The 24,356-nt window shown below is 47.7% G+C and overlaps 1 protein-coding gene across 1 annotated transcript in view; it reads left to right on the top strand.

Moving 5' to 3' along the window:
• The window catches only part of LOC142296590 (cytochrome P450 2J2-like), a 399,973-nt gene that overhangs the window by 11,532 nt on the left and 364,085 nt on the right, over positions 1–24,356 (top strand). The window contains exon 2 of the mRNA XM_075340382.1: positions 7,217–7,407. Coding sequence (XP_075196497.1) covers positions 7,240–7,407 — 168 coding nt within the window. The 5' untranslated portion in view covers positions 7,217–7,239. The remainder of the gene's footprint in view (positions 1–7,216; positions 7,408–24,356) is intronic.

Here is a 24,356-nt window from a genome sequence, read left to right as displayed (position 1 = left end):
ATGGCTGACCTGGCCGCTTTAATGGATTTAGTGCGTGGGGCTGCTGAGGTCCTGGGTGCTGACGTACTGCGGGATCAGCTGGCGGCAGTTTGCGGTGCTGGAGCGGTGATTCCTGCTGCTCCTGCGCCCGGGCCTGTTATACGTGCTCGGCGGTCACGGCCGCCGGTGCGCTACTCCCCCAGCGGAGGGGGGAGAAGGAGATCAAGGAGGCCCTTCGGGGACCCTCCGGCACGAGGGAGCCCCGCGTCTGCTGTAGTGGAGCTGCCGGCTGCCGGGAGGAATCCTCGCCGGAGATCCCGCGGGTCGGAGGTGGGTGGAGCTTCGGCGAGGCCTACTTCCGGTCCGCGGTCTGCAAGGTCCCGGAGCGGAGTAGCGGCAACCCCCGGTGATGTGCGGGCCGGGGGTGGAGCCCAGCGTATCGGATTGGCGGTGGAGACTCCCTGCAGACGGCAGGGGAGCGACTCAGGACGGGAAGTGGAGGTGGAGTGCGGCGGCGGGCAGAGACGAGCGGGAGAAGAGTGCGGTGGCCCGGCAGGCATGGTGCGGTCCCGGATTACGGTCCCCTCCGGCGAGGATCGTGCTGGGGGGGGTTCCCGGCGTTTGTCAGAGGCGGGACGGCGATCCCGCAGTCGGCAGGGAGGGAGCCCAATGAGCAGGGAAGACGCAGCAGCGGCGCAGCAAGGATACCGGAGGCCAGCAGGGATGGACGGCGGTACGGCGCCACGTCGTGCCAAGAGACTGAGGTCCAGCAGGAGGCGCCCGGAGGAGCGGGGTGCGGTGACCGTGGGGGTCGACGGCCGCCAGGTGCGGGCTGTCCCCTCGCTGGTCTCCCCTGTGGCCGGCAGCGGCAGTTCGGACTCCGGAGGGGATGAAGAGTCTATGGCAGCGACAGGTCGGACAAAGCGACAGCAGGATGATCGGGGCACGGCTGTGCCGACGTCGGTGCAACGGCAGCCTGGTGAGCGAGCGACAGAAATGTTTAATGCTGTGGGTAGTGCGGGCGGGGGAGGGGGTTCCTCCGCGGGAAGTGTTGCGCAAGGGGCGAGTGCGGTCGGTCAATCTGGTCTACCGGGCCCGGAGTTTTGGGGGCAGCTTTTGGGGGTGTTGCAGGGGTTGTCGGCGGAACGGGGTAGTCGGATTGGGCCTGGGGCTCCGGTGGGGGCGTGGGTGGCCCCCTCGGAAGTGGTGCAGACAGAGGCGCCGGTGCGTGAGGTTGCGGCGCGGGACACTACCGCGGCGGTAGATGCGGGACAGGCGGCCGGTGGGGCGGCTGACGTGGGTGTGAGTAAAGAGGCGGAAAAGGAAAAAGAGAAAGAGGATGAGGTTGTGCGGTTGGATGATAGGGCGCGGAGTGAAATTTATGTGTGTTTTGAAGGTCAGTTGGGGGTTCATTTAAAAAAGGAAGTGAGGGACAAGATTTGGAAAGGGGAGTATGTGGAAATTTTTTCCCTGCTTCCCTTGGAGAAGTTTAATTTGGATAAGGTGAAGCCCAGTGATACAAAAAAGGAGAAGGAGGACGAGGAAAAACGGAGGTATAGGTTGATCCCGAGGACGTTTACCAATTGGCTGCAGGCCTTTGCGATCTTGGCTAGCGTGATTGGGGAAAAGGAGCCGGAGCATTGTTCCGCTCTATTTGGTTATATGGACGCGATAGGGGAGGCGTATAGAGTATACGGCGGATTAGGGTGGTTAAGATATGACGAGCAGTTTCGGCAACGGAAGGCTCTGCGGCCTGGTGTTCAGTGGGGACACAAAGATATTTCTTTGTGGATGCGGCTAATGACGGCTCCGGCTCAGCCCTTTCGAGGTGGTGCCGGGAGCCCGGGTGCGAGCGGCGGGTCCCCGGCTGGACAGAAAAAGGGGGCTTGTTGGCAATATAACGAGGGCCAGTGTAAGTTCGGGGCCTCATGTCGTTTCAAACATGAGTGTTCCGGATGTGGAGGTTCTCACTCCCTGGCAAGGTGCTTTAAGAAAGGAAAAGGAAAGGCGGGGGAGGGGTCTGGAAAAAGGGAGGACGCCAGTGAGGGTAGAGGCGATGCTTCCCTATCTAAATAGGTACCCGGATGTTAGAGCGGCGGAATTGTTGGCACGTAGTTTTACGGAAGGTTTTCGGATTCCGTTTGAATCTGAGGCGCCGGTGTTTCGCCCGGGGAATTTGAGGTCCGCAAAAGAACATCCAGCGGTGGTGAAGGAAAAACTGCAAAAGGAGGTGGAGTTGGGGAGGATGGCGGGTCCATTCCAGGACCCGCCATTCTCCAATTTAAGGATTTCCCCCCTTGGGGTGGTGCCTAAGAAGGAGCCGAACAAATTTCGGCTCATCCATCATTTATCTTATCCGGCGGGATTGTCGGTGAATGATGGGATATCACCAGAGTTGTCGGCAGTTTCTTATGTATCCTTTGATAAGGCATTGGAGCTGGTAAGGGCTGCCGGGCGGGGGGCCCTAATGGCAAAGGCGGATGTGGAAGCAGCTTTTCGTTTACTTCCGGTGCATCCAGAGAGTCTTCATCTCTTAGGGTGTATGTGGGATGGGGAATACTATGTGGATCGCTGCCTGCCGATGGGCTGTTCCATTTCGTGTGCGCATTTTGAGGCATTTAGTACCTTTGTGGAATGGGTAGTCAAAGACGTGGCAGGGGTCCATTCAGTGATTCACTATTTGGATGACTTCTTTTGCGTGGGTCCGGCGGGCTCTTCGGTTTGCTCCTTGTTGTTGTTTACGTTAGAGCGGATTGCGCGGAGCCTGGGTATTCCGTTGGCAAAAGAAAAAACAGAAGGGCCGGTGACTGCTCTATGTTTTTTAGGTATTGAAATTGATACACTGGCAATAGAATGCCGATTGCCTGAGGGGAAGCTTCTGGATTTGAAGGCGTCGGTGCGGTTTTTGTATCAGGCCAAGAAGGTGCGGTTGCGGGACTTGCAGTCAGTGCTCGGGAAATTGAATTTCGCTTGTCGCATCATGCCGATGGGGCGGATATTTAATAGGAGGCTGGCAAGTGCAACCGCGGGGGTAAGAGCTCCGAATCACTTTGTAAGAGTGACAAGTGATGAAGGGGGATTTGTTGGTTTGGGAGAAGTTCTTGGACCGGTACAACGGTCGGACTCTTTGGATGAGCAAGGCTTTGTCCAATAGCCAGTTGGAGTTGTATACTGATGCGGCTGGAGCGACAGGTTTTGGGGCAATTTTTCAGACGCACTGGTGTGTTGGAAAATGGCCAAAGCTTTGGGTGGAAGCAGGTCTGGTGAGGAATTTGGCGCTGCTGGAATTGTTTCCCATAATTGTAGCAGTGGAGTTATGGGGCCCCGTTTTTTCCGGAAGAAGGGTTTGCATGCATTGTGACAACATGGTGGTGGTGCATTCCATCAATGCGCTGTCGGCAAAATCCCCGCCGGTTGTGGGGTATTTAAGGCACTTGGTGTTGCGTTGTTTGGAGTTGAACATTTGCGTGGTGGCTCGGCACGTGGCAGGGATTCGAAACGAGGTGGCTGACGCGCTATCACGGTTTCAGTTTTGCAGGTTCAGGAAGCTGGTGCCGGGAGCGGACGCGGATGGAGAACCTTGCCCGGACGGGCTGTGGGACCTGGCATCGGTGTAGCTTTTGAGGGGATTAGGAGATCGGTGTCTGAGGCTACTTGGTGCCGATATCAGGCGGTGTGGAAGGAATGGGCAGAGTTGGAAAGAGGGGACTTCGTGGAGTCGGGTTACAAAGACCGAGTGTTGGGGGTCCTGATGTTAATTAGTGGGGACTTTTCGGCAGGTCGGTCCGTTTTGGTGATGGGTGGCAAGCTGGCGGCATTGGCCTTCCTGTTTCAGATGCAAGGGGTCCGGGATGCGACTAAGGATTTTCTGGTGCGGCAGGCAATGAAGGGTTTTCGGAAAGGGGCCCAGTCGCGTGACATGAGGCGGCCGGTGTCATTGCCTTTGTTGGGGCGTTTAGTGGGATGTTTGGGGGAATTGTGTTCGTCTCCTTTTGAGAGGGGGTTGTTTTCGGTAGCTTTTGTAATGGCGTTTTTTGGGGCCTTTCGCATTGGTGAATTGGTCAGCCCGGCTAAGCAAGCAATGGGTGGTTTGATGATGGAGGATGTAATGCTGGGGGAGGATAGAGTGGAATGTCGGCTTCGTTTTTCGAAGACGGATCAGAGGGGGCGGGGGCGCTTAGTGGTTGTTTGCGTTACCGGGACACCAACTGTGCCCGGTGGTACAGGTTTCGGAGTTTTTAAAGGTGCGCGGAGGTTACCCTGGCGTTTTCCTGCGGCATGCGGACGGATTGGCCTTGTCGCGTTACCAATTCATTGCGGTGCTGAAGATGGCCTTAGCTCGGGTGGGGGAGGAGCCAAGTGAATACGGGTCTCACTCCTTCCGGATTGGGGCGGCAACGGAAGCCGCCAGGTGGGGTTTGAGTGAGGATTGTATCCGGCGGATTGGGAGGTGGGAGTCTTCCAGGTTTCGCTTGTACATTAGGCCTCATTTGGTCAGATGATGATTCGGGGGTGGGGAATTCCTGTTTTGTGTTTTGATGCTGGTATGTGACAATTTTCTTGGCTGTTGCTGTTTTATTCGTGGTGTTTATATTTTGTAGGGCCATGCCTTGTGTGGATCCTCGGGCACTCCTACGTGTATTGGGGAGCGTTGCGGGCGGATGTGCGTCACGATGGTCGGCAGCTTGGAGTGTCGGTGACGGAGGCCCGAGTAAAGTGGCTGGGAATTCGGGGCATGACCTGGGGTAGGGTGCGCCCAGAGGTGGCTTATTATAGCCGTATGGATCGTGACCCGGATGTGTTAATTTTACACGTGGGTGGGAATGATTTGGGAATAAGGTCGGCAAGGGAATTGAAAAGGGACATAAAGTTGGACCTGTTACATTTGTGGAGGGCGTTCCCGGGCATTGTGATCGTTTGGTCGGACATCATAGCTCGGACGCAGTGGCGTTTTGGTAGGTCGGTGGACCGTATTAATAGGGCTCGAAGTAAGCTGAACCGGGCAATTGGCAGGTTTGTGGCACGGAATGGTGGTTTGGTGGTGCGGCATAGAGAATTGGAGGAGTCCACGGAACAGTACCTAAGGGGAGATGGGGTTCACCTGACCGATGTGGGTCTGGATTTATGGATGCTGGGTTTGAGGGATGGCCTGGAGCAAGCACTTGGGGTGTGGGGGGCCCGGGCCAAGTAAGGTTGTCACTTGGCCGGTCTGTGGCGGGGGGATTGGTCCGTCTGAGAGGTTGGGAGTACCGACAGTCGGTTTGTTGGTACGAAGTCGCTCAAGGGGAGTGGCTTCGGAGTGGATGGGAACTTGCAGGCGGAGGTCCTGCAGGTTCTGGGTGGGGGTAATTAACGATGGAACGTTATTACCCCTCACCTTGGGCCGGTTGGTCACGGCCGAGGTGGTCCTCTGGGCCGGTTGGAGGTTACGGCCGGGGGGTTAAGAATGATGGTTGTTTCCCTCTCGGATGGATCTATCGGTGGTTTTGGTTATAAGGGTATATATGTATAAAGGTTATGTTTAACAATGGGTGGCATGTTGAGCCACGAGTTTGGTATACATATATACGGTTAAATAAAAGCTGTGGCCATTCCTTGCAATAAAGTCGTAGTTATCGTCTTTATTTAAGTAAATATGGTATGGGGGGTAGAACCTGTTAACCTGATTATCCCTTATAGATGCGTCATGAGCTATGTGCACATGTCAGGAGGAATTTTGCTCCACTCCTCTTTCAGATCATCTCTAAATCATTAAGATTTTGAGGCTGTGGCTTGGCAACTCAGTGCTTCAGCTCCCTCCATATGTTTTCTATGGGATTAAGGTCTGGTGACTGGCTAGGCCACTCCATGATTTTAATGTGCTTCTTTTTGAGCCACTCCTTTGTTGCCTTGGCTATATGTTTTGGGTCATTGTCATGCTGGAAGCCCCAGCTACAACCCACTTTAATGTCCCGGTGGAGGGAAGGAGGTTGTCACTCAGGGTTTTACGGTACATAGCTCCATCCATTGCCCCATTGATGCGGTGAAGTAGTCCTGTGCCCTTAGCAGAGAAACACCCCAAAAACATAATGTTTACACCTCCATGCTTGACAGTGGGGACGTTGTTCTTTCGGTCATAGGCAGCATTTCTCTTCCTCCAAACGCTGAAAGTTGAGTTAATGCCAAAGAGCTAAATTTTTGTCTCATCTGACCACAGCACCTTCTCCCAATTACTCTCAGAATCATCCAGGTGTTCATTGGCAAACTTCAGACAGGCCTGCACATGGGCCTTCTTGAGCAGTGGCACTTTGCGGGCACTGCAGGATTTTAAGCCATTACGGCGTAATATGTTACCAATGGTATTCTTAGTGACAGTGACAAGTCTCACCCCCCCCCCGTTTAGTTTTAGGCTGATCTCTCACCCTCCTCATGATCCTGGATACCCCACAAAGTGAGATTTTACATGGTGCCTCTGATCGATGTCAATTGACACTCATTTTGTATTTCTTCCATTTTCTTACTATTGCACCAACAGTTGTCCATTTCTCACCCAGCATCTTACTTATGGTTTTGTAGCCCATTCCAGCCTTGTGTAGATCTATGATCTGGTCCCTGACATCCTTAGAAAGCTCTTTGGTCTTGCCCATGTTGTAGCGGTTAGTCTGACTGATTAATTGAGTCTATTTGACTTTTGAGTCTTTTATACAAGTGATAATTTAAGACAGCTGTCTTTAATGCAGTTAACGATTTGATTAGGCGCGTCTAAGTGATCTGTAGGAGCCAGAACTCTTAATGGTTGGTAGAAGATCAAATACTTATTTCTCTCTGCAAAATGCAAATAAATTTAAATAATTTATATCATGTTATTTTCTAGATTTTATTTTGGATATTTTATCTCTCACTATTAAAATTAACCTACCCTTAAAATTATAGACTGTTCATGTTTTTTTCAGAGGGCAAACGTGCAAAATCAGCAAGGGATCCAATAATTATTTCCTTCACTGTACTGGACTTGCGGCTTCACAAAATAAACATTTGTTTTTCACCTCATTTGGACTGGGAGTGCTTGGGAACTTTGTATTGCATTAGGGGTTTGTAACCCTTATCAGACACTTGTCTTCAGATTCCTGCGATGTCTATACATTAGCAGCATAAAATTAATCTACTGTTTTACCATAAAATCCTGTAGTCTCTAACTTCCATTTAATTACTAAATATTCATATTAAATTCATGTTCCCTTTGACTTTTTTCTGACAGATTATAGCGATCACCCCACAAGGATGGACGTTATCTGGATACTCCTGGGGCTACTCTTGGGTCTCCTCAGTATTCAATACATGAAACTTCGTCAAGCCGCTGCTTTACTGCCCCCTGGACCAACTCCACTACCTATCTTTGGAAATCTCTTGACAATCAAATTTCAGTTTCATCATAAGACGCTAATGAAGGTAACTAGTGTAATGAGACATTGTATTAAAACTAGAAAACTTTGAAGTTGTTTTTACTTTTCAAGTGGCTCTGTGATCAGATTTGACATATCAAACTGCACACATCAATATATGGATCTGTAATGCTTGATGGGAACGATGTACTTACTTTGAAAAATCTGTCAGAATGGTATTATTATGAGCATTATATTAACCCCTTCAGCCCCGGGGCACTTTCCGTTTTTGTTTTTTGCTCCCCTTCTTCCGAGAGCCGTAACTTTTTTATTTTTCCGTCAATCTTGCCATATGAGGGCTTGTTTTTTGTGGGACAAGTTGTACTTTTAAATGAAACCATATGTTTTACCATATGCTGTACTGGAAAGCAGCAAAAAAATTCCAAGTGTGGAAAAATTGCAAAAAAAGTGTGATGGCACAATAGTTTTTGGGATGTTTTATTCACGGTGTTCACTATATGGTAAAACTGATGTGTGGGTATGATGCCTGAGGTCGGTGCGAGTAGTTTGTAGACACCAAACATGTATAGATTTACTTGTATCTAAGGGATTAAAAAAATTCACAAGTTTGTCCAATAAAAGTGGCGCACGTTTTGCGCCATTTTCCGAAACACGTAGCGTTCTTATTTTTTGGGATCTATGGCTCAGTGATGGCTTATTTTTTGCGTCTCGAGCTGATGTTTCTAATGGTAGCATTTTTGCGCAGATGCTACGTTTTGATCGCCTGTTATTGCATTTTGCGTAAAACTTGCGGCGACCAAAAAACATAATTTTGGCGTTTGGAATTTTTTTGCTACTACGCCGTTTACCAATCAGATTAATTGATTTTATATTTTGATAGATCGGGCATTTCTGAACGCGGCGATACCAAATATGTGTATATTTATTTATTTTTTTAACCCTTTAATTTTCAATGGGGGAAAGGGGGGTGATTTGAACTTTTAGGTTTTTTGTTTTTTTTTTAATTTTTTAAAACTTTTTTTTTATTATTTTATTTTACTAGTCCCCCTAGGGGGCTATAGCGATCAGCAATCCGATTGCTGATCGCTATCTGCTGATCACAGCTATACCGCTGTAAACAGCAGAAATAGTCACTTTCTTTTTTCCTCTGCTCTGTGCCGAGGAAGAATGAAAGTGAAACTTCATAGCAGCAGGCGTCATCACATGACCCTGTGCTACGATGGCAACCACCGAACGTCACGTGATCACTCACGTGACATCCGGAGGGGGCGGTGGTAAGTAAAAAACATGGCCGCGCGCATATAGATCTCGCTGCCAGACTTTGGCAGCGAGATCTAAGGGGTTAATGTTCCGGGTGGAATGCGATTCCACTCGGAACATGTAGGCACACATGTCAGCTGTTGAAAACAGCTGATATGTGTGCCGATCCACGCCGCCTGCCCGCGGCAGGGGGCGGGGCTTACCGGGACACGATCCATGACGGAAAGATCCGTCCATGGTCGTGAAAGGGTTAATCTAGATTAAGAGTGAGAGATATTATTAATACAATGGGGCGCATTAACAAGTCTTCTATATAAAGCTGGAGGTTGGGTTAAAAAAACACCCAAAAGGACTATACATATGTGGCGCCCTGGCCTAGCCAGGTCGTCACAGATAACATACAAACACCCCCCACCCCCAACAGACAGGGACAACAGCCAAACAAAAACCCTTGTTGCCTCCCTCCAGTGTCTGATGTCCACACCAGGTGGGACGGAGCTTAAGTGGTTGGCTCCACCCATCGAGGAGTTCACAGGCCTGGAGGCGGGAAAAGTGACAGTTTAGTCCAGGAGGTTGAAGTGAGAGGAACAAACACTTGGGTGTCTGGGTTTGTGGCCCAGGCACTGACAGCAAGGTTGGCAGACGGTGATGGCCGTCTGCAGGAGTGGTGGAACAACGTGGAACTGTAGGACCGGGGACGGGCGACGGCCCGCCGGTACCGACCGGGGAGCGAAGTGAAGCCAGCACACACAGGCAGGGCCATCGGACCCCGACCAGGCTTGGAGCCACCGACAATAGTCAGATCCGAATGTGACTGGAACCCCAGGGGTTTCACAACAGCAAAAGTCCCGATTGAAGGCAACCGCCCACACCGTGAGGGTATACAGCTATCGCCTAAGGCTAGAGACCCAAGGGCCAGCGTCTGCGGGCAAACGGGCTCCTCCGGTACCCATACACCAGGGAGCGGACTACCGTTGGGAATCCATAGTAGTCGGAAAGAGAACATCAAGGTGCAGGGATAGACAGCCGCCATCACCTTTCCGGGGAAAGACACTGCAGCTGACTGCGGGACCCGTCCATCCAGCCGTTTGGTTTACCGAGGACTTTGTACCTTTCTTGCTGAGTGAGTACACGCGTGCAATCCGGCACCGCGCCGCGCTGTCCCTGCGACCCTGCACTTTCACCAACCCTGCCTCCCCGTTACAACATCACCGGGACCACCGACCCCTACCCACGGAGGGGGAAAATAACATCTCAGCTGCTCCCTACCATCGCTCCCGGGATCCCCGTCACCAGCAGCGGTGGTGACCATCTTCACCACGACCTGTGGGTGGCGTCACGGACTAAATCCCCCAAACCAACCACCCCTTTCACTCACGGGCGAGGAGCGCCGCTCGAGTCCCCGGATCCGGCCCACCGCTCGAGCAGCCGGAGCAGCGCCAGACCCGAGCGTTAGCGAGAGCGCAGCAGCGACGGCGTCCTCCCCGCCCGCGACACATATATATACACTACCGACATGGATGTACGATACTTTTTAGCATGGCAATGCTCTTCTAATTCCCTGAGGTTATTGTTCTGAACTCCAGGTGGTCTAGACCTTGCTGTTGTAATTTTCACTCTTGGCTTAAGGCCACGTCACACTAAGCAACATCGCTAGCAACATCGCTGCAAAGGAACGACTTTTGTGACGTAGCAGCGATGTTGCTAGTGATGTCGCTGTGTGTGACATCCAGCAACAACTTGGGCCCTGCTGTGAGGTCGTTGGTTGTTGCTGAATGTCCTGGACCATTTTTTAGTTGTTGCTCTCCCACTGTGAAGCACACATCGCTGTGTGTGACAGCGAGGGAGCAACAACTAAATGTGCAGTAAGCAGGGAGCCGGCTTAGCGCTGGCTCCCTGCACACCTAGCCACAGTACACATCGGGTTAATTACCCGATGTGTACTCTGCTACGTCTGCAGGCAGCAGGGAGCCGGCTTCTGCGGACGCTGGTAACCACGGTAAACATCGGGTAACCAAGAAGCCCTTACCTTGGTTACCCGATATTTACCTTCGTTACCAGCATCCGCCGCTCTCACGCTGTCAGTGCTGGCTCCCTGCTCTCTGCACAATTAACCCGGTACTGTGGCTAGGAGTGCAGGGAACAGGGAGCCAGCACTGGCAGTGTGAGAACGGCGGACGCTGGTAACAAAGGTAAATATCGGGTAACCAAGGTAAGGGCTTCTTGGTTACCTTATGTTTACCGTGGTTACCAGCGTCCGCAAAAGCCGGCTCCCTGCTGCCTGCACACGTAGCAGAGTACACATCGGGTAATTAACCCGATGTGTACTGTGGCTAGGTGTGCAGGGAGCCAGCGCTAAGTGGTGTGCGCTGGTAACCAAGGTAAATATCGGGTTGGTTACCCGATATTTACCTTAGTTACCAAGCGCAGCATGCTTCCACGCGTCGCTGCTGGCTGAGGGCTGGTCACTGGTTGCTGGTGAGATCTGCCTGTGTGACAGTTCACCAGCAACCCGTGTAGCGAAGCTCCAGCGATCCCTGCCAGGTCAGGTTGCTGGTGGGATCGCAGAAGCGTCGCTTAGTGTGACATCTCACCAGCGACCTCCTAGCAACTTACCAGCGATCCCTATCAGGTTGTGTCGTTGTTGGGATTGCTGGTAAGTTGTTTAGTGTGACTGGGCCTTTAGATTCAAGCTTATAACCTACTGTATATACTGATGTATTGTGATGCTACCACTAGGGGGTGCAGGAACACAGGGAGGATGTAGTGCTCCTAAGTGCAGTTTAATGCAAATCCACTAGAGGTTACTAGTACCAGTGCAGGGATGTAATAGAATGGTCGATGGGTACTTTCACACTTGCGATGTGCGGCATCCATTGCAATCTGCCGCCTTGAGTAATTCCGGTAATCGTTGCAGGAAGCCGTTTATTCCTCATAGGCTTCTATTAAGAGCGCATTGCAACGGATGGTCTTTCGTTGCATCCTTGCCGCGGCGCATTAGTTTTGTCGGTGACAGTTAGTGACTGTCGGGTGGAAGGAATGCTGAATGTAGCGTTTTTTGTTGCTGTAAAAAAACGCACTCCGCAGGATTCCGTCGGGATCCGTTAAGAGTAATAATGAATGTCTATGGTGCTGGATTCCGTCGCCATGCATTTGCCGACGGATTCCAGTGTAGGATTCCGTCAAGTTCTACTGAGCATGATCAGCATGTCCAGCAGAACATTCTAAATCGTTTAAAATCACTCCTGGTCTCTCTGTCTCTCTCTCGGTCGGTCTCTGTCTGTCGGTCTCTCTGTTGGTCGTTCTCTCTCGGTCTCTGTCTCTCTCTGTCGGTCGGTCTCTCCCTCTCACCCCCTCTCTCATACTCACCAATCACCGGCGCAGCGCTGCAGAGCTGTCACACTGCTCTGGCGTCTTTTCCTCGTTTGAAAATGCCGGCCACTCATTATTACATCTCGTATACACTGCTTTCCACGCCCACCAGCGCCTATGATTGGTTGCAGTCAGACACGCCCCCACGCTGAGTGACAGCTGTCTCACTGCAACCAATCACAGCCGCCGGTGGGTGGGTCTATATCGTGCAGTAAAATAAATAAAAAATGTAAAAAAAAAAAAAGACGTGCGAGTCCCTCCAATTTTGATACCAGCCAAGGTAAAGCCACACGGCTGAAGGCTGGTATTCTCAGGATGGGGAGCCCCACATTATGGGGAGCCCCCAAGCCTAACAATATCAGCCAGCAGCTGCCCAGAATTGCCGCATCCATTAGATGTGACAGTCCCGGGACTCTACCCGGCTCATCACAAATTGCCCTGGTGTGGTGGCAATCGGACAATAAGAAGTTAATGGCAGCCCATAGCTGCCACTAAGTCCTAGGTTAATCATGGCAGGCGTCTATGAGACATCCCCAATGATTAACCTGTGAGTGAAAGTAAATAAACACATACACCCGAAAAAATCCCTAATTTGGAATAAAAGACAAACACCCTCTTTCACCACTTTATTATTCCCCAATTACCCCTCCCAAGTCCGGAGTAATCCTCACGAGGTCCCACGACGCTTTCAGCTCTGCTACATGAAGCTGACAGGAGCGGCCGTGGAACACCGCCACTCTCTGTCAGCTCCTCGCAGCAACTAAAGTGAATCGCACTGTCAGCGGGGATGTCACTCAGGTAGTGACAGTGTGTACGGTGATGATGGGTGCGGTAGTGCCGGGGTGTGTGCGGTGATGATGGGTGCGCTAATGCCGGGGTGTATGCGGTGATGATGGGGGCGGTAGTGCCGGTGTGTGTGCGGTAGAGTTGAGCGCGGTTCGAGGTTCGAGGTTCTCCAGTTCTAGGCTCGAGTGATTTTGGGGGCTGTTCGAGATCGAACTAGAACTCGAGCTTTTTGCAAAAGTTCGATAGTTCTAGATACGTTCGAGAACGGTTCTAGCAGCAAAAAGCAGGGCTTTTTACAGCTACAGTGTGCAGGAGCCATCGCTGGCAGCTTGCCAGAAGCTGGTAACCAAGATAAACATCGGGTATCCAAGCAAAGCGCTTTGGTTAGTAACCCGATGTTTATCCTAGTTACGTGCAGGAAGCCCACACTTCCCCGCTCAGCTCGCTCCGCCCCCTCCTGCCCGCGGCATGTACACATACATACATACATACACACACACACACACACACACACACACACACACACACACACACACACACACACATGGTCCCACTCGGCTTACCTGCGGTGATGAAGTCCCGACCTCAGCGCTGTCACTGTCCTCCATGGCCGCCGCTTGTCACATCACCTCTTGCTTCCGACCCGAGACTGACTAGCGGTGACGTCACGGGCCTCTCGCGATACTTGGTGTGAAGGCGGCGGTCATTGAACTCAGTGACAGGGGCTGTCAGTGTGCTGGAGATCAGCGCAGGTAATGTACCTCGCTGACAGCAGCACTTGTCATCCCCTGCAGTGACCTGGGCTGACCCATTGATGTTAGCTCAGGTCACTGCACTGCTCTCCCAGCCAATGGGGAACATCCAGCTCTTCATTGACTGGGACAGTGTGGATCGTCATGGCAACCCCTTGGATTACACCAGACCTGGATTTGTTTTTCATTCTAATAAATTGGTTAAAGAGGGAATGTTTTGGGGAGTGTTTTTTCAAATAAAAATGTGTTTGTCGTCTATTTTTTTTTATTACTGACTGGGTTGGTGATGTCGGGTATCTGATAGACGCCTGACCTCACCAACCCCAGGGCTTGATGCCAGGTGACATTACACATCTGGTATTAACCCCATATATTACCCCGTTTGCCACCGCACCAGGGCGCGGGATGAGCTGGGGCGAAGCACCAGGATTGGCGCATCTAATGGATGCGCCACTTCTGGGGCGGCTGCGGCCTGCTGTTTTTAGGCTGGGGAAAGACCAATAACCATGGACCTCCCTAGTCTGAGAATATCAGGCCCCAGCTGTCTGCTTTACCTTGGCTTGTGATCCAATTTTGGGGGACCCCTACGTGTTGTTTTTTTTTTAAAATTATTTATTTAATTTAAAATAACAGCGTGGGGTGCCCTCAGTTTTGGATTACCAGCCAAGGTGAGGTTGCCAGCTGTGGTCTGCAGGCTGCAGCCATCTGCTTTACCCTAGCTGGCTACAAAACTAGGAGGAACCCTACGTCATTTTTTTTTTTTCATTTTTTTGGCTAAATACAAAGCTAAGCACCCCTTAGTGCCACATGAAAGGCACCAAAGGGTGCTCCACTTTTTCTACATTTTTTTCTCCACTTTTTCTCCACTTTTTCTCCACTTTTTCTCCACTTTTTCTCCACTTTTTCTACATTTTTTTTCTCCACTTTTTCTACATTTTTTTTCTCCATTTTTTTTTCTCCACTTTTTTCTCCACTTTTTTCTCCACTTTTTTCTCCACTTTTTTCTCCACTTTTTTCTCCATCTTTTTCTCCACTTTTTTCTCCATCTTTTTCTCCACTTTTTCTCCACTCTTTCTCCATTTTTTTTTCTCCATTTTTTCTCCACTTTTTCTCCGTTCTTTTTCTATGGTTGGTCTACCCATTAGCTCTGCCATGCATACTGTAGCTCTACACCTACTGCACATGTTACTTTATGATTGACATCTCTTTCGTACCAGAGCTGTCTAAGCCTACTCTGACCCCATATTTGTCATTACTATATTGTCCTTGTACTGTATTATGACATTTGTATCATGTGTTTCATTTCTTGCTGTGTTGCAATTTTTTTGCTGCATCCCAATTGTACCTCTACATTGTTCGAGTTTATGTTATTGTTCTCTCACTCTTATGTGATACTGATTATTGTCATTTTTCATGATTACATGCAGATAAGTCCAATCTGACGAAGGCTCAGGCCGAAACGTCATTTGTAACTTGTTTTGGACAAAAACATATATGCTTATGAAAATTTTTTTTTTCTTAATACGGACCAATAAAGAGTGATTTTGCATTACTATCCGTTGTGACTTACTGACTTAGTCTGGGAGATTTAGAGTGCCGAGGTTACTCACTAATTTTATCTATTATTTCCTCTGAGCACCTATATACCAGTGAGCAGAGCTTCCTCTACAGTAGTTCTCCTGATTAGGCATGCCCTTACCTCATGAGCAGGGCATTGCAGCTTTGGTAGCAACCATTACGACATGGACTCTGCTGCTGTGGACCCGAGAAGAGTGAGTGCAGATTCATTGCACCCACACTCCTCACATGAAGGGTCCGCACTCCTAGAAAATGGGGGATACGTTCCCTGAGTGTCTCCCCCCATATTCTAGACGGTCCAGAGTCGTCGTGGGACCCCTTTATTTTTTTTCTTACAATAAATTGGTGAAAGAGGAAATGTTTTGGGGACTGTTTTTTCAAATAAATTTCTTTTGTCGATTTTTTTTTTTTTTTTTTTTTTTGTTTTTTTTTTTTTTGTTAGTACTGACAGTTTATGATGTTGGGTATCTAATAGACGCCATGACATCACAAACTGCTGGGCTTGATCTCAGGTTACTTTACAGCTAGTATCAACCCGATTTATTACCCCGTTTGCCACTGCACCAGGGCACGGGATGAGCTGGGGTGAAGCGCCAGGATTGGCGCATCTAGTGGATGCGCCACGTCTGGGGTGCCTGCGGCCTGCTATTTTTAGGCTGTGAAGGCCCAATAACTATGGACCTTCCCACCCTGAGAATACCAGACCACAGCTGTCCGCTTTACCTTGGCTGGTGATCCAATTTGGGGGGGACCCTACTTTTATTGTGTAATTATTAATATTTATAAAATAATTATAAAAAAGAGCCTGAGGGGACCTCCACATTGGATCCCCAACCACGGTAAAGCTGCCAGCTGTGGTTTTCAGGCTACAGCCGTCTGCTTTACCCTAGCTGGCTATCAAAAATGGGGGGACCCAACGTCATTTTTTTTTGTAACTATTTTTTAAATAGAAAAAATTAATGGGCTTCCCTGTATTTTGATTGCCAACCAAGGTAACGGCAGGCAGATGGGGGTGGCAACCCATAGCTGTCTGCTTTATCTGCGCTGAGAATCAAAAATACCGCGGAGCGCTACGTCATTTTTTTAAAGATTTATTTTTACAGCACTGTGATGTCCAGCAATCAAAATACAGGGAAGCCCATTTTATTTTTAGTTATTTAAATAAATAATTTAAAAAAATATATATGGGCTCCCGCTGCATTTTTTGTATTGCTAGCTAAGGGTAATCCAAGCAGCTACTGGCTGCTAACCCCCACTGCTTGGTGTTACCTTCACTGGCAATGGAAAATCCAGGGAAGCATTTTTTTTTTTTTTTTTGCCAAAAAACTACAAAAAAAGGACGTGACCTTCGCCATATTTTTGTATGCTAGCCAGGTATAGCAGGCAGGTGCTGGAAGAGTTGGATACAGCGCCGGAAGATGGCGCTTCTATGAAAATGCCATTTTCTGAGGCGGCTGCAGACTGCAATTCGCAGCAGTGGGGCCCAGAAAGCTCAGGCCAACCTGTGCTGAGGATTCCAATCCCCAGCTGCCTAGTTGTACCTGGCTGGACACAAAAATGGGGCGAAGCCTACGTCATTTGTTTTCTAATTATTTCATGAAATTCATGAAATAATAAAAAAAGGGCTTCCCTTTATTTTTGGTTCCCAGCCGGGTACAAATAGGCAACTGGGGGTTGGGGGCAGCCGTACCTGCCTGCTGTACCTGGCTAGCATACAAAAATATGGCGAAGCCCACATAATTTTTTCAGGGGGCAAAAAACTTCTGCATACAGTCCTGGATGGAGTATGCTGAGCCTTGTAGTTCTGCAGCTGCTGTCTGTCTGTATGGAGAAGAGCAGACAGCAGCTGCAGAACTACAAGGCTCAGCATACTCCATCCAGTTCTAGTAAAAGGAATGAAGGTTTTACCCAGCTCACCTGCTTGATAGGAGACCGAGACCTGTGGACCGTGCAAGGAAAAAAGTCGGCAATTCTTTGGTAATGATGAAGAAAGATATTCCAGCAACTTGAGTCCAAACAGGAAATTCTTTAAAACGTTGATTCTTTATTATTTACATATTAAAAAGTCCATGTTGGGGTGAAACAAACCCAAGACAGAGAGGACGCGTTTCAAACACTTGGTTCTTAGTCAATCTCTAAAGCATGTGTTCACAGGACTTGTTTAAAAAGGAGGGAGTAAAAACCCAAACATGTGTTTAATCAAATGGAAAGAGCTTTTCACTAAAGCATTAACCCTGTGAGGGGAACATTTTTTATGCAGGTATTCACACATGGTAACATAGAAGTGACTGTCAGACAAAGAAAAAAAAAAAAAAAACAAAACAACAGCATTAGTAAGCAAACAGTATTTCATTTCTTTTATTCAAACCTGTGGGAGTTCTGGTACCCATTAGAAAAATCCACTTAATTTCCCTCTGAAAAAGAATATCCTTTAAAACCTTCATTCCTTTTACTATTGCTGGGCAACCTACCTGCGCTCCCTATTTGAACTTTATGAATTGCATATAATTCCAAGGAATAAGTCATACTACAGTCTTATTTGGACTCTATAAAGTGTGCGAGCTTTTGTTTTCTAAAACTATTGTATGACTTTCAAGAGGAATAATTGTCTATAATGGAGACCGACATACATGATGATCAGAATTTGAATATTTTTCATGCCACTGACCAAAAACGAATGGAAAGAGCAGCAAGGATTTTTTCTTTGAATAATCAGGATATTCCCATGGATATACATGTGGAACTGAATAAATTGTTGTGGGAATTAGAGAAAACTATGTCAGCAAGAATACGCACCTGGTGGGACAGCAAAACGCTGCAGGCATATCTAGACAGGGATATGATCCCCAGGGGCCTTCGCTTAAACAAGAGACCCACGGTCGAATTCAATCAGGATTTTGTGACTAAATGGAACGCGACTTTGTCTGATTGTTCAAAAAGACTCATACAACTTATTATTGAACAAGAACAAAATAAAATACTGGATTTGGAAAATAAAGTCGGTACAATTGAGTCTTCTCTTGTACAGTATGCCAATCTGGACTCTTACAAAAATATGAGAGAACAAATTAATATTAAAATCAGCAATTTGGAGGACACTATTACTGCATTTAAAGAGAAAAAATTTATCAGAGACTCTAGAGATTATGAAGAGAATAAAATTTATAATTGGCATAATTTCAGGAGATTTTCACAGAATGTAACTAGATCTATTCTCAAAAATAAAAAACACCATCCTTCCAGCCGAGTGTCCTTTTCATCTACAGACGTTGAAACAACTGATTTGGACTCTACTGACTATAATACAGATACATCTGATGCTAATGTGAATACTCCCTCTACTTCTGTGAGTGTTTCAAAAAACCAATCCACTCCCTTTCAAAAAAAAGAAAAAAACAAGGAGGGGTGGTCGTAAGCACAGAAAACAGCATATATCAACACGGACACTATACCAGAGGGGAAAAGAAGTAGATGTTAATGAGAATTTTTCTGTTATAAATATGTCGGCTTGCGCCTTGGATGATGATGAGATCAGTGTTTTAAAAAAAGGTCTCAATTTTGTTCCAACTAAAAAATGTGATCTTTTTGGAACAATATTGGACGTTAATAAATTTATTCGTAAATTAACGATAAAAAACCACTTTTTTCATGATGAAAATGTATCTAAAAAATCTAACATGCAACCTGAAAGTTTATTTTCTCCTGTTTCCTTCAAAGAACAAATGACATTACAGAATTTACGTGAGCTTTCAGCTGATAGTGGCAATTGTACTAATAATGATTTTGTAATTCCTGACATAATTGTTCCTAATCCACGTTTTTACCCTATTCCATCAAGGTGTGAGCAAATGGGAGATTTCCAAAACATAGTTGAAAAGGAACTTACTATCCTTTCTCATCAACAGAGACCCACTGTCCAGAATTTATCTAAAAAAGAGAAACATGCTGTTCTCTCCTTGCGCAATAATCCTAATATCATCATAAAGAATGCTGATAAGGGGGGAGCAGTGGTTGTTTTGGACGTAGGCCTCTATGAAAGAGAGGTTTTAAACATGCTCAATGACAGTGACACCTATAGGAGGATCGATTTTGATCCTTCGGCAGATATATAAAAAAATCATTAGAGAGATTGGTGGAAGAGGGATTGCATTTAGGTGTTATAGATAAAAAACAGGGGGAGTTCCTTAATCCACCATTCTCTCTCACTCCATTGTTGCATGCTCTCCCCAAGTCTCACAAGAATCTGTTTCCACCAACATTTAGGCCAATTGTGTCAGGCATTGATTCTGTCACAGAACACCTGTCAGAGTGGCTGGATAATCATTTGCAGTTTCTCCCCAAAATCTCTCCAGGTTATGTTCTTGACAGTAAACATGTCCTGAACATTGTTTCTCAGATCCAGTGGCAAAGTCATTACAGCTGGCTCACGTGTGACGTACAGACTTTGTATACGTCCATCCCTCATTCCCTTGCGATTCTGGCCTTAAAAGACCAACTTAAAAAATACTCGAATTATTCTGATGATCTGCAGAATTTTTTATTAGAAGTCACTTTTTTCTTATTGAAAAATAATTTTTTTCACCTTCCTAGACAGAAAGTATGTTCAGCTGCGGGGCTGCTCTATGGGTGCTCGCTTCTCCCCCTCATTAGCTGGGGTCTTTATGTTCTGGTGGGAGGAGCAATTCATCTTCAGTCAAAATAACCCTTTTTCATCTAATATCATCATATACCTTCGGTACATAGATGATATACTAATTGTGTGGCAAAAACCAGAACAGAAAGTAGAGGAATTTATTTCCTATATTAATAACAATGCCCACAATTTAGAGATTGACTAAGAACCAAGTGTTTGAAACGCGTCCTCTCTGTCTTGGGTTTGTTTCACCCCAACATGGACTTTTTAATATGTAAATAATAAAGAATCAACGTTTTAAAGAATTTCCTGTTTGGACTCAAGTTGCTGGAATATCTTTCTTCATCCATCCAGTTCTGTATGCAGAATTTTTTTGCCCACCAAAAAAATGACGTGGGCTTCGCCATATTTTTGTATGCTAGCCAGGTACAGCAGGCAGCCACGGGCTGCCTCCAACCCCCAGTTGCCTATTTGTACCCGGCTGGGAACCAAAAATATAGGGAAGCCCGTTTTTTTTTAATTATTTCACTTATTTCATGAAATAATTAAAAAACAAATGACGTGGGCTTCGCCCCATTTTTGTGTCCAGCCGGGTACAACTAGGCAGCTGGGGATTGGAATCCGCAGCACAGGTTAGCCCGAGGTTTCTGGGCGCCTCTGCTGCGGATTTCAGTCCGCAGCCGTCCCAGAAAATGGCGCGCTCATAGAAGCGCCATCATCTGGCGCTCTATCCAACTCTTCCAACAGCCCTGGAGCCGGGTGGCTTGTTGGGTAATAATGAGTTAATACTGGCTTTGTTTTACTAGCCAGTATTAAGCCAGAGATTCTTAATGTCAGGCACGTTTGACCCGGCCATTAAGAATCTCCAATAAAGGGTTAAAAAAAAGACACCACACAGAGAAAAAATACTTTAATAGAAATAAATACACAGACACATTAGAGACTCCATCTTTATTACCCCCTGTCAGCCCGCCACGATCCTGCTCTTCTGTCTTCTTTCTTTCTAGTGTAGTAGTAGTGACGATTGTAGTGAGGATGAGGTTCACCAGCTCATCACTTGGGGCTGGGGAACCTCATCCTCACTACAATCCTCACTACAATCGGGAAGCAGCATGCAGCCTTCACTCCGTGAGTGATCAGTGCTGGCTGTCAGCGGTAACAGCGGTAATGCTGACAGATGCGTTACCATAGCAACGGTGCTCCCGGAGCCGCGGTTAGCGGTGACGTCACCGCTAACTGCGTTGCTATGGCAACGGTGATCTCCGTTAATGACCGGCTGTGTCAGCCGGTCCCTAACGGAACGGGGAGTCGACCGTGTGCTAGAGCATGTCGCCGGTACACGGCGATACACATATGTGCACCGTGTACCGGACAGATGCACTCGCAGGTCTTACATGACGCGTCATAGTCATGGGACCAGTCTGTAGCCAATGAGATAATAGCCACGTGACTGGTCACATGGCTATTTTGACGTCACGATAGGTCCTGCATCTCTGCTGGCAGTGCCGTCACCGGGAGGATTCAGCGATCATCGGATGGAATAGCGGCAGGAGACAGAGTGCAGAAGGGATCGCGAGGACCGGTAAGTGTTATGGAAATGTTTATTAACTGTTTGTGTACATTTATCATGCATTTTTATGTGTTTGTGATTGCCTCCCATTATAGCCTATTGGTTCTAGTTCGGTTTGTCGAACGTTCGACGAACCGAACTCGAACGGGACCCCCGTTCGGCGAACCGACCTTGAGCCGAACCGCGACCGGTTCGCTCATCTCTAGTGTGCAGTGGTGATGATGTAGGCGGTAGTGCCGGTGTATGTGCAGTGATTATGGTGGCGGTAGTGCTGAGGTGTGTGAGGTAATGATGGGTGCGGTAGTGCTGGGATATATGCGGTGATGATGGGTGCGTAAGTGCCGAGGTATATGCGGTGATGATGGGTGCGGTAGTGCCGAGGTGTGTGCGGTGATGATGGGGGCGATTAATTCCGTTTTGTGTGCAGTGATGATGGGGGCGGTAGTGCCGGGGTGTGCGCGGTGGTGATGATGGGGGCGGTAGTGCCGATGTGTGCGGTGATGATGGGGGCGGTAGTGCCGGTGTCTGCGGTGATGATGGGGGCTCTCTCTCTCGGCTAAAGAAAATGAACGCAGCATGGTATTTCACAAGAATCCGTTGCCTTTATTATCACACTATTTACAAGGTATCCGTCACATGCGTCACACAACGCACTGTGACAGAATGCCAAACTACGCATGTGTGAAAGTAGCCTAAGCCAAAGGTTAGTGCTGGGATGTCACGTCTGTACAGATGAACAAGCAAAGCCAAAGTCAGGTAAGAGCCGAGGGTCAAAAGCCAGGATGTCACGACAATAGTCGAAGGGAAGCAGAGCCATAGTCAGAGCACAAACCGGGGTCAGAAGCTGAAAGTACAAGTAAGTATAGAGGAGGGAACAGAGCGAGGATAACAAGCAGAGAGTGGGTATGGAGACAGGGAAATCAAACAAGACGGGACAGACGGAGGTTAGGGGAGAAGGAGCACTGGGTAGTGGGACAAGATCAGACCAAACTCACGGAGACCAGGAAGCACACACTGCAAAGCAGGAACTATAACACAATCAGAAACAAAAGTTTCAAAAAATGAGTATAAAAGCTCATAATTTATTGCATATTAATTAAAATACAAAAACAATATTTTATCAAAAGCAAAATTGCCAATCCATCAAGTCTGAGGAACATAATATACCTGCACTTATAGTAAAAATCAGTAAGCCTTTAATGCTATTATATATATTTAAAGTCACTATAATTACTTATATTGATCCAAAATTGAACTCTAATGCCGGCGTCACACGGTACGATATATCGGGCGATATGTCGTCGGGGTCACGGATTCCGTGACGCACATTCGGCATCGTTGGAGATATCGTACCGTGTGACACCTCCGAACGACTGTGAACGAGTAAAAATACTCACCTTATCGTTGCTCATTGACACGTCGTTCATTTTCAAAAAGTCGTTCCTCCTTCTGTGCATCGGTTGTTCATGATTCCCAAGGCAGCACACATCGCTCCGTGTGACACCTCGGGAATGATGAGCACAGCTTACCTGCATCCCGCCGGCAGTGCGGAAGGAAGGAGGTGGGCAGGATGTTACGTGCCGCTCATCTCCGCCCCTCCTCTTCTATTAACCGGCCGCTGTGTGACGTCGCTGTGACGCCGAACGTCCCTCCCCCTTCAGGAAGAGGATGTTCGGCACCCATATCGATGTCGTCTGGGAGGTAAGTGCGTGTGACAGGGGGTTAACAACTTTGTGTGCCACGGGCAACTAATTGCTTGTGACGCACAAACGACGGGGACGGGTATGATGGCTCATGCGATCGCACGATAGATCGTACCGTGTGACGCCGGCCTAACACCACCTAGTGGTAGGATAAAATATCATCTCTTAAATATATTCAAAGTAAAGCATTAAATGAATCAAAAAATAAAGAGAAATTTAAAAGACTTAGTGCAAGATATATTCAGACCCAGTTGCCTCGACACGTGTTTCATGCTACTACTTCATTAGGAGGCACGTGTCTTGGGGAAAGAGGCAAGTATTTAAAGGGCCGAAAACCAATCAGATAGCGTGTAGTAAGGGGATTAAATAATTATGTTACAGCGGTGAATATTCACAGTCTCATTCTGAATAAAGGGTTCCGATGTGTATTCCGGAAAGCAGGCATTGCACAGCTGCTTGGCAACCACGCAAGCGCACTGCGTCCCGGAACACACCTTAGGATATCCCCGTATTGACAAGTAACTTCTTTAAGTTACCGCACATGCGTGAAATAATGAATGAAGTCTGAAGCTTGAGATGGCGCATGCGTATTAACAAGTGATCCCATAAAAGTTTATCTTCAGGTCACGGCACGGCTTGCATGTGTCCAGCCGTTGCCTAGTAACGGCACAGACGCAAATCAAACCAATTTGCCGCTTACCGAAGACAAAGGACCCATGTAAATAGGCATGCGCACAGCTCCATGGAATTGTTAAAAAGTGACAAGTACCGCACATAGAATTCATATTAAGTGTGAATGATTAAGAAGTGAATAATGAAAACCATAAGTATGATAATAATAAAATGATTGTGCCCAATCATATAATAAAGAATCTCCATTAAGAGGAGATATACAGTCAGGGCCAGAAATATTTGGACAGTGACACAAGTTTTGTTATTTTAGCTGTTTACAAAAACATGTTCAGAAATACAATTATATATATAATATGGGCTGAAAGTGCACACTCCCAGCTGCAATATGTGAGTTTTCACATCCAAATCGGAGAAAGGGTTTAGGAATCATAGCTCTGTAATGCATAGCCTCCTCTTTTTCAAGGGACCAAACGTAATTGGACAAGGGACTCTAAGGGCTGCAATTACCTCTGAAGGCGTCTCCCTCGTTAACCGGTAATCAATGAAGTAGTTAAAAGGTCTGGGGTTGATTACAGGTGTGTGGTTTTGCATTTGGAAGCTGATGCTGTGACCAGACAACATGCGGTCTAAGGAACTCTCAATTGAGGTGAAGCAGAACATCCTGAGACTGAAAAAAAAGAAAAAATCCATCAGAGAGATAGCAGACAT

Source organism: Anomaloglossus baeobatrachus, chromosome 3 (assembly GCF_048569485.1).
Source record: "Anomaloglossus baeobatrachus isolate aAnoBae1 chromosome 3, aAnoBae1.hap1, whole genome shotgun sequence".
Classification (NCBI taxonomy): domain Eukaryota; kingdom Metazoa; phylum Chordata; class Amphibia; order Anura; family Aromobatidae; genus Anomaloglossus; species Anomaloglossus baeobatrachus.
The sequence above is the reverse complement of the archived record's forward strand: the minus strand, read 5'-3'. Positions and strand labels throughout refer to the sequence as shown.